This window comes from Pelobates fuscus, chromosome 4, assembly GCF_036172605.1.
Source record: "Pelobates fuscus isolate aPelFus1 chromosome 4, aPelFus1.pri, whole genome shotgun sequence".
NCBI classification, from domain to species: Eukaryota; Metazoa; Chordata; class Amphibia; order Anura; family Pelobatidae; genus Pelobates; species Pelobates fuscus.
The window spans coordinates 23,270,131-23,286,670 of record NC_086320.1 but is presented as its reverse complement, the minus strand read 5'-3'; the positions used below and the strand labels follow the sequence as shown (position 1 = coordinate 23,286,670).

The 16,540-nt window shown below is 43.4% G+C and overlaps 1 protein-coding gene across 1 annotated transcript in view; it reads left to right on the top strand.

Annotated features, from left to right (window-relative positions):
• Window positions 1-668: 668 nt before the first annotated feature.
• The window catches only part of AGO2 (argonaute RISC catalytic component 2), a 48,700-nt gene continuing 32,828 nt past the window's right edge, over window positions 669-16,540 (top strand). Inside the window, exon 1 of the mRNA XM_063450252.1 lies at window positions 669-874. Within this exon, the coding sequence (XP_063306322.1) occupies window positions 853-874 (22 nt within the window). The 5' untranslated portion in view covers window positions 669-852. The remainder of the gene's footprint in view (window positions 875-16,540) is intronic.

Genomic DNA, 16,540 nt, shown 5'->3' with positions numbered 1-16,540 from the left:
TGGATGTGAGGCTCAAAGGTGAGGCCAGAGTCAAGTATGACGCCAAGACAGCGCGCTTGCAAGGATGGACTGATGTGGATACCACAAACTTGAAGGGAGAGTGAAAGAGGAGGATCAGTATTAGGAGGAGGAAAGACAAGGAGCTCAGGAACTTGTTTATTGAATATGAAGAGTAAAAGGTTTGTTTTTCTGTATATATGTTGTATATATTGTCACATATAATATATGTTACATGTATCAACAATACAATGAAACAGATGTAGGATAATTGTTGCCTTTGTATGTGAAGATTTTTTATGATGAACAATGATAAAACAAATAAATTATATAAATATAATAAAATTCAGAGTTTCAGGGCTATTTTAATATACAGTGAGAAGGAAGTTGGTCAAGTTGTTTTTTTTTTCTTGCCCATAACAAACATGGCCGCCCTCACGCTCCTCCCATTTAAAACCAGGATGTTTATAGCTGTTGACAAAGTAACCAAAACCATAGAGAGGCTCCACATGAAGCACCGCCCCTCTCGCGCGTCTCTCGAGCCCACTCAATCCTGACATCACGTCAACTGTCCCCTCCCCTTCCCGCCTACTGTCTGTCACACAGCCGAGGCTTCCTATTGGCTGCAGCCTGAGCCCCTCCCCTTGATGCCACTCGGCCCTCCCCCGGCCGAAGGTAGGCAGACCCCGGGCCGCTGTGGGTTCAGTTAATGTCGGTGGCTGGATTGGAAAGGAGCCTGGGGGAGAGCAGCCGCGGTGTATTCCTTCGCTTCCCGCTCTGTGGAGCCTTCGCTGCCGCCTATTCGGAACTTTTTTTTTTTTTTAAATCTCTCCGCCTAGTCCTCCCTGAGGCGAGATGTATGCCGGAGCCAGCTCGGGTAAGTAGTTCCTGGAAGGGTTGGCGGAAGGATACACGCTTTCCCTTTAGCTTGGTTTGTGGAACCACGGCCCTCCGACCTGCTCTTTATTCACCTCCCCCCCAGCTCCTGGCAGTGACAGGGTTAGCGCGCGCCGTGTCACGTGGGGGCGTCCTGCGCTGCTGCTGCTAACGGTCTCTGCGCGCGCCTAGCCCGGCGCCAGGAGCTGGCCGGGTGAGAGGGAGGGGGCCTGACTGGCCGGCAGGGGGCGCGGTGCATGCCGGTAGGCGGGAAGCACGTGTCTTTATTTTGATCCAGCTCTGAGAGTCAGTGATGGCACCTTTCTATAGTGACCCTCACAAATCAATGGGAATGGCTTCCTGGCCCTCCAGGGCCAAATCCTGACAGCTTTCCCTCCCCACCCAGTGGGACTTGCTGGCTCTTATCCAATTATTTTTATTTAGTTGCAGCCAAGTTAATGTGTCCTGGGGGTGCTCTAGGTGTGAACCCCCCTCCCCCCAGTGATGTCTTGGGTGACCCCCTGTTGGACAGCTCCTGTTTGTGGGAATGTGACTAGGAGCGTGTTTTGGAAATTACCCACTGATGAGACTAATAAGGTTATTCGCTAAAGTGAGAATTCAAACTTTTATCTTACGTTTTGAAAATCATTCTGATTTCTCATTTTAGTGATGAACTCTCAGTTCAAAAAATCTTACCACTTTTTTTTTTTTTTGTCCCGTTCACACCCCCCCCCCCCCCCCCCCGCGCTTTATAAAAGCTCCTTAATGCAGGGGCTTGCTTGCCATCGGCGCCCACTTTAGCCGCCCGGCTTAGCCTGGCACTCGTGGCTTTTCATTGACGGCTGCTGTAGAGGTTCAAGTCTGCGTTAGGTGACCTGTAGCAAGGGTACCGGGCGTCAGATGCGTATTATTATGTTTTGTCTCTCTCCAAGTTGTTTGGGATAAATTGGGGAATCTATATACAAAGATCCTTTTTGTGCCAGAATCTTGCCCGTAAGCTGTGGTGTAGCGTCACATTATTTGTGAGTGTTTTTTATATCTTTATTGTATGCAGAGCTTGTAAGATTTTAACAAATGGCACGTAATTTGGTAACGCAGTAGTTTTCAACCAGTGTGCGATGTGTCGCAGGATACCTCGGTGTACCATGAACACATTGGAGATTATGTGGTGGGATCTAAAGTGAGCCGTTGTCATGGAAACCAGGGAACATGCTGCCGTGGTGGCTCCGTCACATTTCGGAGCAGAATCTATGATACATAACCTCCATTGCCTTCTGAGCTGTAGTCGTTTTAATGTCCTTACTGTATGTTAAGTATTGGCGTTATAGTTGTGATTACAGTCTGAAAATTAAACATGGTACTTGAGTTTGGTTTGCATTTTATGCATTTCTCCAGTAAGGCTTTCACTAAATCTCCTTTTATATAACTTGATAAATGTAAAAATATATAAAACTTAGGTGTGCCGTGGAAACCTTCATTGAACTCCAGAATTGTATCTTGATCCCAAATCTTGCTTTGCACTGTAATAGTAATAACAGTGTACATGTAATCCTAACGTCCAGTGGAGGCATTTAAACTTTTAACATCACTCAATATGTCTGTTCGTCCACCCACTGTAAAGTGCTGCAGAATTTGTTGGCCCTATATTATAATACAACCAGATATAATGGACGAGTTAGTCATAATAAAGTGATGGTAAACTAAATGGCTTCTTTTAAATTATTAAATATTACTGTTTTACACACAGTGGTAAAAGCTCGCAGTTGGTATTTAAACTATATAATATGAAAGATAAAATTATCATGGTATAGTATGTAAACACAAATCAGAATGGTGAGAACTTGGAACACTCACAAATTAAAGAGCCAGTTAAAGTACGCTGTAGACCGTACAGGCATTACCTCAATCTCAGGTTGATGCAGGGTAGAATACTTCAAGTGCCAGGTCCCTCAGAAAGCAGAAATATTCATTTAAAAGGTAACCAGGTGAAGTTAAAAAAGCTTTATTGCACATAAAACAAAACTATGATACTTGCACAACGCGTTTCGACCAAACTCTGGGTCTTCCTCTGGTGCAAATATTCAAACAATGTCCACACATCCATCTCTCTACCCCCAATTACCAAATATGGTCAGTTTCATGTGGCTTTTCGCCACCTCCAACATACTGGTACAAACTGTATTGATTACAATTTAGCAATATGTCTATATTGATTTTTGTAAAAAAAAAAAAATTCTGAGGGTTGAGGAAGCTAGGCATAGGACACATGGGGTGGGCAGCTGCACCAGAACTACAAATTTTCAGAAGTCTTCATCTTTATACTTTAGAGCAGGGGTGCCAAAAAAGTAGATCCCTAGATGTTGTAGAACGAACGCTCCCATAATCTATAAACATCATGTCATAAAATTATCATTGCAAAAATATATATTCCAAACTTTTTAATTGGATTTTTTTTTTTTACAATTTCTTGGGGTGGGGGGGAAGCCTGGGGGTACAAAGGCAATCCTGGAACCATAGCAATTGCTTCATGCTGTTATGGTTTTGGTGCTTGTAGACTACCTTTTTAAAGAGACACTATAGTCCCCCAAACAACTTTAGCTTAATGAAGCGGTTTTGGTGTAAAGATCATGCCCATGCAGTCTCATTGTGCAATTCTCTGCAATTTAGGAGTTAAGTCACTTTGTTTATGCAGCTCTAGTCAAACTTCCCTGCGTGTGACTGGCACGGCTTTCTGAAACACTGTAAATTGTCCCACTAGTACAAACAATGACCCCCATATACAGGTTTGTTGGGGTTTTGGAGAGTTATAGGGTCATATTTTTATTATTTTTTTTAACATTGAAACTTGCTGGATTGGTTTACTGGGCATCTGTTGCCTTCTGTGACCTTATGAGCCCAGGAATGTAAATTAACATGGCATACAGTTTGCAAAAGTAGAAAACCCTGGGTATATAAAATGGGATATGTCCAGTTTTTTAGTAGACACTTGGTCACAAACCCTGGCCAAAGCTTGTGTTTTTATTTCTTTCCACCACACACACTGCCCTTGCACCAATGATATCACTATCATTATACGTGAAAACACTCACTTGTGTTCAGCGATGTCACACAAGTAAAACAGTATCCCCTATATACAGGTTTTATAAATGGAAAGTTACAGGGTCAAATATAGGGTGTCCAAATTAAATTCTCTGAATTTTCTGACTGGGTTGTCAGACAGGTCCCTCAATATATGATTGCAAAATTATGTAAAAATGTTACATAAATATACATGTGTTTAAGTTGCAACCCAGACAGTCCCTCTGCAAACAGTGATGTAAACTGCCGATCGCAGTGTCATTGCAGATTGGTGGGATTTGCTGCAGGGAGACTGATTGCGATGATAGGGAAATAATTTGGTTGGGTGGGTGCAGATGCTTAGGTTGTGCTATCACGCCCTAATGGCGTTAAAGCTGTAATTTTGCAGCACTGCATAGCACATCCTAACTGCGTTAAGGGTTAATATCTGATTGAAAATGAAACTGTTTTGTCTTCATGCAGGCTGTGTCACAGCCAGGGGAGGGGTTTCTAGGGCTGTAGAAACCACAACAAAAATAATTTAACTCCTAAATGGCAGAGAATTAAGCCGTGAGACTGCATGATCTATACACAAACTGCTTCATTAAACTAAAGTTGTTTTGCTGACTGTAGAGGCCCTTTAATGCTGCAGGAGCGGATCTTTTCAAAGTTTGCATACACTCATGGAATGGCAGCAGATTAATATGGGTGTCAGGCTTATATTACTAGCTCTTCATTTATGCTCTAGGCTTCTCTTGAATGAACTAAAACGTTTTCATCTCTCCGGTGCCCCACTCTTGCGTGATCTCATTGTGTTCAGGTTTCTGGTATCGCTGTGAGAGCTTTGGGTGGCTGAAAGTGAAACTTTCACTTTGTGGCTGTGAATGTAACCTGTAACCACACAACTTTGTGCTTTAATTAAGGTGTTATCCAGTTCATTTTTACAAATCTACAACTATTTAATAAATGTCAAGTGACTGTCTTGTAGGGTCCGCTTCTGCAGTAGTGACTGTTTTCGTTCTAATTATTGTATTGGGTTTTCTATTGTCTCTAATAGTGTTCTTGTTCTTGAAAGTAAATACATTAACCATGGTACCTAGAAGTTTGCTCATGCTGTTGGAGAATCCTAAAATATATTTGCAGCTCTGGTTTTGACTCTATATAGTAAAGCAATCTATTGTGGCCTGTTCTTATTTTTCCCATTGTTGCCCAGTGTCTTTCAGGGGCACTGTTGGACAGATTCTCCATGGCATTTCTGAAGTGTAGGTGGTCGTGAAGAAATTGAAACCTAAGAGTACCCGTTTGGGCCCATTTTGTGCCACCTGTGTTGTGGTTGTTGGGCTGCAAGTCACAGGCCTGAAATGCCATTTACAGCCCGTGGTGTAACCTCTTCCTATCCTTGTGATAGTCTCTGTCAAAAAGGTTAGAGGATGCAACTCGAACCTGAATGTGTATTTCACAATTAAAATGTCTGTTTACTAAGCAGTGACTTGTAGTGTGCTTATTATGTTTACGATTATCCTACGACTAATCCTGTGTTGGGTTGACCCGCTGTTCACCTGCAATGGCACATCTATTGTGCCTGTGCTTTCTGGCAAATCTTGTTTTGTTTTAAACGCTATCCCTTGTGCTCATTGTAGCTTTTTGGTACCTTTGTAATTATTGTAATGTGTATATATAATTTTTTTTTTCTGCAGTGTTTTGGTCACATTCCCTGCTCTGGTAGATCCTTGTGATTAGCATGCTATCCTGGGATCATCCGAGGACACACTCTATATATGGGCATGTCTCTCCATTCACAAGCCTGGGTTGGCAGTTTCATGCTTAATGCCACCAAAACCCACCCTTGAAACCAGGGTATTGATCACTACCTGCTCAGAGTATGCTTTCTCTAACATTTGACCTATTGTTATGGGAGTTGTGGTTAAACAGCTGTGGCTGTCTAGAAGACAATACTGCTTGATAAACCAGGACATGCAGCAATATCACAAATAGCCCTGTGATCTTTTGAGTTCATGAGCCTGTTCTGTTATAGCCTGCTTGTAAATTTCATGTGTTCCAAAGTGGCTCATCTCATTTCTAGAGGTTAAATTACTGTAAATTAACACTTTGTTTGCTAAAGACGTCATTGTAGTCAATCTGACTGCAGCAATATTACATTTTCAAGATTAGCTCATTCCATATAGATTTCCTTTTAAAATAAATAGTGGTAGAACACTGCCCGAGCTCTGATTAGTGGTGTCAATGTATCTACCTGTCTAGAAGTATGCAAAGCATGTGCTCAGCCAGTGACCGATAAAGGACTCCACCATAAAGCCAGTCACTGCCTTTCTATACTTGCAATCACCCCTTAGCTTTACCATACAGATAGGAGGGCAATGATGGTTCTGTAGCCATCAAGTCAGCAACTTAACTCTTTTCTAGGCAGTTCTGCTCACCTGACTTGATAAATGGATCTGCAACAGAGTCTGAACTATAGTCATAACTCCCTCCAATTAGTTTTTTTTTTTTTTAAACCTTATATTGTTGGTGTGTAAGCAAGATACATCGTTCCTGTTCTAAATTACATTTTAGTTGCAGAAATGACTAGCTAACATAAAAATATCTCTGAGCAGCCCCACCTCTGGTTACACCCCCACTCACACTGATAAAACAAAAATACCCTCTTTGTCCATTTGAAATGTACTCCCATCTAATGCGCACTTAATTATCGAAATGAATCTAAAAAAAAAACACTCCAACATTGTGCATCAGTGAAAATGTTGCCGTATACCATAGTAACATTGATGGTATTTTGATTTTTAGTGTTACAACTCACCCCTATGCTTTCTTAACCAAATTACCCTATTACATTCCAAACTGATTCTTTCTAAACCTAAACTTGCAACTGTTACTTTTTTTATTTATATTTTTTTACTTATTTTTTTTTTTTTTTGTCAATCTTTCTTTTATTAAAGGCATTTAAGATGGGGTACATAAGAGAAGTCAGGAGAAATGTACAAGTGATTTACAGTATAGGGTTCATACAGCAATCAGCATAGTCAAATTACATTCCAGAATTGCGATGCCTCATTTTTTAAAATAGAGTTTGTCATTAAACTTTAGTGTGAGAATACAAGCTTTGGATCCGAGAATCCGGCGAGGAACAAGGTAAATTATTAACATAACAAGAAATAACATGTCAGCTAGAGGCGACCAGGGGTTCATCACATCTTTCATTGAGTATGCAGACAAAGGTATTAGCTTAATTTTACGCAGATTAAACATATAAGCCTATCTCGCTGTCATACCATTCCCTGGTACCGGCTATTCACAAACGTGTGCCCATTTCACAGTGCACGCAAGCTACTATAAAGGCAGGCTAAGAACAGGCATTATTCACAAAAAACAGATTCATGCTAGGTCACACTGTGGCTGATTAGGTATCGGGCTGTGGCATATGGAAGCTGTACTTGGTGTTAGTGGCGGATGCCGGTCAATTATGCGTTTGTCTCTAGTATTGCGTAGGCATTGTACCTCAACAGCATGTCTATCTGGTAAATTCCGGCAGCTGCTACCCAGCCTATTGTGCATTTACATAGTGAGTGTAACGTCTTAACATTAGGAGTAGAGTGTCTTCAGTGCAATAGCAGGCGTAAATATAACAGGTGTGTGAGAGTAGCGGTCAGTCACTTGTATGCTGTGGATATGTGCCTCTCTATCATGTCATGTACCGGCCAGCCTGTGCCAGATGTAGCCCTGTAAGCTGTGCCCGTCATGTGTGCAGTGGCTTACGTGATATGTTGGTGTCAACCATCTGGTGAGACTGAGGGCTTGTCTGTGCTCCTCGAGACATGTGTGTTGTGGGTGGTAGGAGTGAGGGTGTGCGGCACATATTAGGTAAGCATAATTTGCAACAGTAAGCATTAAGTAGAGTGCGATCATCGAGCAAATTAACTCTCCCTCCACCCTCCCTTTGAGATCAGATGCTGTATAGCGTTTGTACTGCTGAGCAAGAGAGGTTGTATGGCGAGCTTTCAACGTTTAACCTGCTGTGTGCTGTTAAGGTCCTAGTCCGTCATGCGAGAGGCTCAGTCTGTTAATGGTGGGGCCAGAGGTAACCCAGGGTAGAGGGTGCATGAATAAAAGTCTCAGATTGGGTTTTACTTGCTTGGCCTTGCAGCCCAACTGCACAGCGTCCATTGGTGACTGTGTGGGAGTAGGCTGCCTGCAATCCGCCGGGTCATCCTATGCCTTTGAGCGGGAGCTGCAGCGGTCGTGTCAGGTATGTCCAGATGGTGGCGAGTAGCCAGGGAAAAGCCGGGTGCACCCCCCTGCTCCGGGTTTGTGGGAAGGCCAGTATCGTTGCTCCACGGGCTCGGGGGCTTTCAAAGGCCGAACCCTTTCCCTTTGGGGTAGGTCTGGAGGCCATGGTGGTCCACCGCCTGCGGCGTATGAGCCTCCGCCTTTGTGGGGGATACGTCGGGGTTTCGCCCCTTAGGGCCTTCAGCCTGGATGGGATCGGTGTTTGAGTGGTCGTCAGCTTTGTCAGGTTTATGCCCGGGGGTCCACCAGGCTCTCTCCGGCTGTTGCACTCACGTGTCTGCTTGGCACCCGGGTTCGCCTGTGCCTGGATCTGTGCTGCAGCGTGTTGGGCTTCAGCTCTCACCCAGAAGTTCTCTAGAAGCTGTTGCAGGCGAGTGTTTAGAGATTCGTCTGGGCTATGCTGGCATTCTGGCAGCGCATGATCTGTGTTAGGCTGAGCATCCGCCATTTTAGAACTGCCTTCGGCCTGCTGGTTCGGTACGTAGCTGTGGTCGTCGTCTTCGTTTGTAGGCTGTGTGAGCGTACAGGATTTGTAGATTGGGACCGGGATAACCCCCACCGGTCCCAAGGGGGGGGGGCAGCCCGATACTGCGGGTGCTGCATGCTTTAGAGTACAGGGAGAGCGGCCGCCTCTCCCCTGCTCTGTGAGATGTAGGCCTCAATCCTCGATTTCGGGTTCCCTGCAAGTTATCCAGTCGAGTAAGGTATCCCCCGGTTCCTCCGCTCCTGTGGCACAGGGTGAGGCAGACTGGGGTTCAATATTAGGCGGGTTCCCCTTGATTTGTGCAGATATTTGTGTTCAGGATCGGGAGCTCACTGACTTCGTGTCTGTGCAGCTCCCCGGTCAGGCTCCGCCCCCCTACTTATTATTTTTTTAACATCCCAGTAATTAACAAACTTGCAACGTGTATTTACTGTTGTCTTCATTACTTTCCCCATCATTGAAATCCTGTGAGAATGAATCTGACACGTTTGGGTCAGATTCATTAGTACTTTCCCTGTCAACCTCTACAGATGTCTAGAATATGTTGTAGTCACTACCATCGCATGCATCAGAAATACAGCATTTCCTAAATGTACTTTCGATTAGAGGCAATGTGAAACATTTTTTAAGCAGTTGAAACCCAGTGGGCAACATCATGAAGAGCAGCGTGCTTATGTTTCCTGTTGGCGTCGCTTCGGCTCACCAAGCCATTTCTCGTACTGCCTCTGAACATTGTTGTAGAGGAGCTGCAATCCTGACACTGAATACCTGCCCTGTCTGGGAGATAACTGTATCTGGTGAAAGATTAGTTTAGCGGGCAGCAACTTGGTGCCCAACATAAAAAAAAAAACCACAGTAAAACCATACAGGAACCCCACATGTCGTCCCTGGATAACTCTTGTCCTTGCACCCAAGATGGCCAAGTAGCACCTGGATCCATAAGGAATTGTCCAATCACCACACAAGTAAAGTTTTGGCCAGCCACACACTAGGACGAAGCCCAAAATAGTTCTGGAGTAAAACCTCTTGGCTATGAAGAAAGGTTAACAAATTTAAACCTGTTTAGTTTAGCCTCAGTGGGAATATGATAACATAATTCAAATATATCCATGGACAATACAAACCACTGTGTGGAAAACTAGTCACAAACAGGACTAGACATAGGACACAAGGTCATGTGTTTAGACAGGAAGAAAGAAGATTTAGTCTAAGGCAAAGGAAAGTGTGGTGTGTGTTTTTTTTTTTTTTTTTTTGTTTTTTTTTTCCTGATGGAACCATTACGATGTGGAATTCTCTGCCTGAAGAAGTGGTTTCATCAGAATCTGTACAGATGTTTTGACAGCAACTAGATGCATACTTGAAAAATTATAGAACTGAATATTCTGTTTTTGCAACTGTAGGGTAATAGCTTCTTGATCAAAGGAGACATCTGACTGTGATTTTAGGGTCAAAAAGGAATTTTTTTTTAATTTTTTTTTTTTCCCTTTCCTAGTTTGTTGCCAAATAGGAAGTGTCAAACTGTGTTGTTCTGCCTTCTTTTGGATCAACAGCAAAAAAACGATGTGAAGCAGGCTGAACTTGGGCACATGTCTCTTTTCAGCCTTGTAACAAGCTTGTTGTGTTTTCATTAAAACATTTTTTACTTAATCTGTCTGACTGTGGAATGTGTCCAGACAAGTGTTGATTTTTATTTTATTTTTATGTAAATCTTTCTTTTATTATGGCATATACGTCATGGGGTACATAAGAGAAAGAGGAGGCATTGTGGGGTAACATGAGACAATAGTATCAAGATGGTGTGCAATGCACCTCAAAGAAAGATTGCCATGTATTTTTTTTTTTTTGTGAAACATTCAAATAAAGAGTGGTACAAGTTTGAATAAAAAAGCAAAAGTAATCAAAATAAGTGTGAACTAGTAGCCTTAGTGCGCCACAATAGCGTCTTCAGGGTATACTGGTATACATTTGCATTAATTGTCATGGCATTAGCTAGCTATGCACAATTTTATATTATGAAGGTTGATAACAAATTAAATTCTCGCTTATATAAGTAACGTGAAGGTCAGAAAGTAGGAGTCTGAGGAGAGACAAAAGGGAGAGCACCTGACATGTAACTGAGTCCTAGCATTCAATAGACAATACGTGATACGGGTATGCAAGTAAGTTATTGCTAGGTAGATTGTTATATACACTTTAGTGACACGACAGGGAGATTATCATCGCTAATTCTGTCTCAGTAACGTGTATCATCGCTGAGTGTTCTATCTAAGTAGTCTTAGAAAATTAAACATGTTTAACGGTAACATTGTCAGCCTAAAAGGCATTGTTGCTGCACCTTCTGACGCTGTTATGGTCAAGTTAAATAAGACATCTGCTTGTAGGCTTTTGAGGCCACGGCAGCCTGGACAAACGCGTTTGTACTAAGTATAACAGTAGCATGGCCTTTATAATTACAGCATTGAGGTGAAAAAACAAAACAAAAACAAAAAAAAAACCAAACATTGGGCTAATCCTCATTCACGTCTTGCTGAACCTTGCTATACATGGGGGAAAACACATTGATATCAGACTTAATAAAAATAAAAATAACGTGTCAGGCTGTGCGAACCCGGAGCCGGTATGCTGGGTTAAGTCCCTGGTTCTCGTAGACGGTCATGCAAAATGAGTGCGGCACTTGGAAAGGTCGGTATGCCTTGGGACAGTCCACTAAGGGGATCCTGTTGCCAGAGACAGTCCATTGGAACTTGCAGGGGTCGGTGCCATGGTAGTGGGGTACGGTGGTGTGCACCCAACAGCCTCTCCTGGTTCAGCCGATGCCCACATGCGGGAAGTTCGTGATGGCGGTAAGGAGTTTACCGGTGTTCCGGAGCGTTTGTGTTGCGGCGAACTGGAGTCTGCCCGGGCTTTCCCCGCACTCAACTCCCCGCTCCACGTTTCTCCCTCTGCACTTCCTGGGTGCTCGTCGTCCTGGTGTCGTCTCTTCGGCCCGAGGCCTTAGCAGGGGCCTGTGCCGCATGTCCATTGACCCCATCTACAGGGTCGGGGGCCCGAGGGTATGCCTGAGCACAGCTATCCCCTCGGGTATATGGGCGGCGTGGGAGGGTCACCTCCAGGTAGGCCCCCAGCTCGGAAGAAGGGTACACTGTCCCAGTAGCGGCTTTCTCCTTGTGAGCGGTGAGGTGTGCCGCACGGCCCTTGGGTGGTCCCCGTGGGTACCCCCGAGTGACTCCGCCAGGCAGGGCTGTTGTAGGGATCATGACTGTGCAGCAGCGATAGACGATACGTCTGCTATTAGCCCGCTTTTTCCTTCTGCAAATTTTCTGTGGTAGCGGTTGGCCCTTTAGTGTTATGAGGCTATTGTAGTTTGGCTGTCGGCATTTGGGAGGCTGCTGAGGTCGACGCTCAGTGTGGTCTTGTTTACCTCTGTCTGGCCTCTGTGTAGCTTGTGCCTGTCTCATGAGTTGCTGCAGCTTGGACCAGAAATTGTCAAATATGACTCCCAGGGTGTCCGAAACTTGGCACCTAGGATCTGCTCTGTCCGATTGCGCTGTTGTCTGGCCCATCGTCCCAATGTCTGGTGCATCCGCCATCTTGGGTGGCTCCCGACCCGCTTGATAGATCCGCCGGGTGCACAGAGGCGTTTAGACCGAAGGCAGTACAGGTCTTTGGGAACCGGGATAACCCCCACCGGCAGGGGGGGGGTAGGATGTGTGTGCCCCCTCGTCTGCCAGAGAACTGGGAGAGCGGCCGTCCCTCCACGGCTCCCACCCGCACAGGCCGCTTGCCGCACGTGGTCCGCCCGGCACCGGAGGACCAAGTGTTAGGTATCCCCGGGTTCAGGTCAGTCTTTTGCACTCGATTAGTGCTGTCAGCAGCCTGTGTGCTCGGGTGGTCGGGCGTTGTGCCCGGAATCTTGGATCCAGACTCGGGAGCCCACTCCTTGTACGTCTTGTCCGCTTGGTAGTCAGGCTCCGCCCCCTTTATTTTATTTTTAAATATAATTTTTATTTATTTATTATTCAAAAGAGCATCTGGATGTCGTGCCTGAATCTTTAATGCTAAACAGGCTTAAAAATATTCAGTCATCCATCCCTTCTCTTTGAACAGTGACATCATTGAGGAAGAGGGTTTTCATTTGCACTGATCTTGGATGATTTTTTTATTTTTATTTTTTTTGCTTACAAATGGAGGAAGTTTGCAACAATCTGCCGTGATTGCCAGCATTAGTTACCTGCTTTTTTTTTTTTTTTTTTTTTTCCACCTCCTGAAGTTTTTATGGTAGCTTCTTTTGCCTCTATCTGTAATGGTGTAGTTACGCAGCATATCAAACCAAATTGGCATCTCGTCTGTGTTGTAAATTTGTTGTATCAAGACAATGGTCGTTAAAGGAGAACCGCATTAGATTAGAGTAAATACAGTATCTCAAACACCTGCTACATAGGGGTGTATAGCATGTGGATAACCCAGAGACTCACGATGGACACTCCAATGATGGTTGGTGCCCATTTTGTCAGGCAGAGCTTGCTTCGGTCTGGATCTGCTGCATTTGCACTTACTACAACAATACCAAAGTGTCTATTTCGGATTTAATTTTTATATTGCTACATTTGAAATAAATGCATATTTCTTTAAACTCTTTCCTAAATTCTTATCCGGTCCCTTCCATTGGCTGTGGACTATTTTTATTTTAAGTTTTTATTTATATTTTTTTTATTTTTGTGCTCGGCAGTTGGCAAGCATTGAGCAATATTGGATTGGCTGATGGCTACTATAACTGAACTAGTGCATTCTTCACAATGCTTTTCTCGGAGAAGCATTGGACACACCCTGGATCCGCCATCTGCATACATTGCTTTCAGATACCAGCTGTAGTATTAAATTTGGTAATAAAATCTATTTACAACTAAGCCCCAAGTGTGGCTGCCACTCGAGCATGCTGAAACAGTCGTCTTTCTTCATAAGGCTGTAGGGGAAGGTTCTGTGCGTCAAACTAACTTCAAGGTGAATTCTATTCTTATGTTGCAAGAAGGCCCTCGGTCCAGAATGGATTAAACCATTAATGTCTGATCGCTTAATGAGAAGCAATTGGTGGCCACCTGGAGACTTTGGGGTTAAATTGTTTAAAACCTTTAGGTAAGCCAGTGTCCAAGTCCTCCTTGCAGGATGATAACCACTTCATTGCAACAAATTTGTTATGGTGTCCAGGTTTTTTTTTTTTTTTAAAGAGTCACTTTAACTGCTTCAGCTCATTAAAGTGGTTATTGTGCCTGGTGTCCCCTAGCACCAATATATTGGAAGGAGATGTTATAATTTTCAACAGTCCACCCCCCCCCCCCCCCCCTTCCGTGCTACCTGGACTAATGAGGAAGCATTGGCCAGAGCCGCAATAGGTGGCTGAGAATGTCAGCTGACTGCTTTCATTCTATCAGTGCCCAGTCCTGGCATGAGCCAGTATGGCTAGAACGAAGAGTGTAATCTGTGTTAACCAGACCTCAAATGGGGGGCCAGGCTGTGGGTGTCTAGGGACCCTCATTCAATCTTAAACTACTTCAAAATGATTGAACTCAGAATGGAGGGACTTCAGGCTGTATTCATTTCAATGGGATGGAATGGTTATAGTGCCTTGTCTCTCTAAGTGATTTTATTTCTCTTTAATTGAAGCCGTGCTGAATGCCTGTGACAGGTGCCGTGTTGGTCACTGTCGGTTATCTGACACTCTTCTCCCTTATCCCCTCCTTCATGGAAAGCTCAGTGCTTGCACACACTGGTATCCTTACCTAAATTAGATGCCAGACTTGTATTTATTAGTGTTTAGATACCTGATCTGTTAAATAGCATGACCTGTATCCATTGAACTTTCTGCCAACCTCCTCTGTGTGAAATGTTATCAATACACCCATAATATCATTCTTGCAGGACTGTAGCGCAACCTTACTTCAGGGCTAGTCTAGGCACATTCTTAGTACTTCTTAAAGTTAAACTATATTTTGTGTTGGCCGGTTCTCTGTTCACTTACTACTTTAAACAATATTGAATTATTTAATGAGATGTCCCTACAACCATTCTGGCTACTAGCACACTCCTTCCCACGATGAATTACTTTCTTCCAGGCTATCTGACTATAGCTTTGATTTGGTTGATAGTACGGTGATGAAGGCAATATCATTGAGTAACAGGAATTGATAAGGCAAGGGTAGAAGTGTTGAATCAGTGGGAGATTCTGCCGAAAATGTAATAGAAGACCTGTTTCTGTGTAGAATTGGCACACCATGAGCAGGTGAATTTGTAGGATGGTTTTAGAAAGGAGGCTGGTTTTGTAGTGTATGTAAAGGTACAAGTAACTCATCACAAATGACTTGTGGGGTAATTGCATATAAAAACGAGCATTTAGGTAGGCCTGTGAGGAGTTCTAACAATTATAGGGAATGGGCAGGAGACGTGGAAGATGGAATCCTACGAAGATTTGAAAACCTTCAATACAACAACTGGGACTGGAGAAATTGCGTGTGAAGTTGGAAGCTGCTGTATGGGTGGAAGGAGTGTTTAGGAGATGGCAATATCTGTTATGGCCATGAAAGTGATATGATGGCATAGGGAAAGTCTAGGGGGATATGATGGAAACATTTAAGTACATACAGTGCCTTGCAAAAGTATTCACAACCCCCCCCCCCCCACCATGACATTTTTACCTATTTTGTTACATTACAGCCTTACGTTCAATGTTTCGTTAATCTGAATTTTATGTGATGGATCAGAACACAATAGTCTAAGTTGGTGAAGTGTAAAAAAACTATATATATATATATATATATATATATATATATATATATATATATATATATATATATATATATATATATTTTTATAAATAGAATACAGAAAATTGACGTGTGTATGTATTCACCCCCTTTGTTATGAAGCCCATAAAAAGCTCTGGTGCAACAATTGCCTTTAGAAGTCACATCATTAGTGAAATGATGTCCACCTGTGGACAATCTAAGTGTCACATGATCTGTCATTACATATACACACTTTTTTTTTTTAAAGGCCCCAGAGGCTGCAACACCTGAGCACCACTAACCAAACACTGCCATGAAGACCAAGGAACTCTCCAAACAAGTAAGGGACAATGTTTATTGAGAAGTACAAGTCAGTTAGTTTATAAAAAAAAATCAATCTTTGATCCCCAGGAGCACCATCAAATCTAACCAAAATGAAAGAACATGGCACAACCGCAAACCTGCCAAGAGACGGCTGCCTACCAAAACTCACGGACCAGGCAAGGAGAGCATTAATCAGAGAGGCAGCACAGAGACCTAAGGTAACCCTGCAGGAGCTGCAGAGTTCCACAGCACAGACTGGAGTATATGCACATAGGACGATAATAAGCCGTATGTTCCATAGAGTTGGACTTTATGGCAGAGTGGCCAGAAGAAAGCCATTACTTTCAGCAAAAAAACAAAACGGCACGTTTTGTGTTTGCGAAAAGGCATGTGGGAGACTCCCAAAATGTATGGAGGAAGCTGCTCTGGTCTGAGACTAAAATTGAACTTTTCAGCCATCAACGAAAACGCGATGTCTGGCGCAAACCCATCACATTACCCAAAGAACACCATCCCCACAGTGAAACATGGTGTTTCACAGTTTTGCAAGGAGGAATGGGCAAAAATCTCAAAGCGACTTGGAGCTGTGATTTCTGCAAAAGGTGGCTCTACAAAGTATTGACTTTTTCCGTTATTTTGTCCTATTTGTTTACTTCACAATAAAAAAAATCATCAAAGTTGTGGGCATGTTCTGTAAATTAAATGATGCAAATCCTCA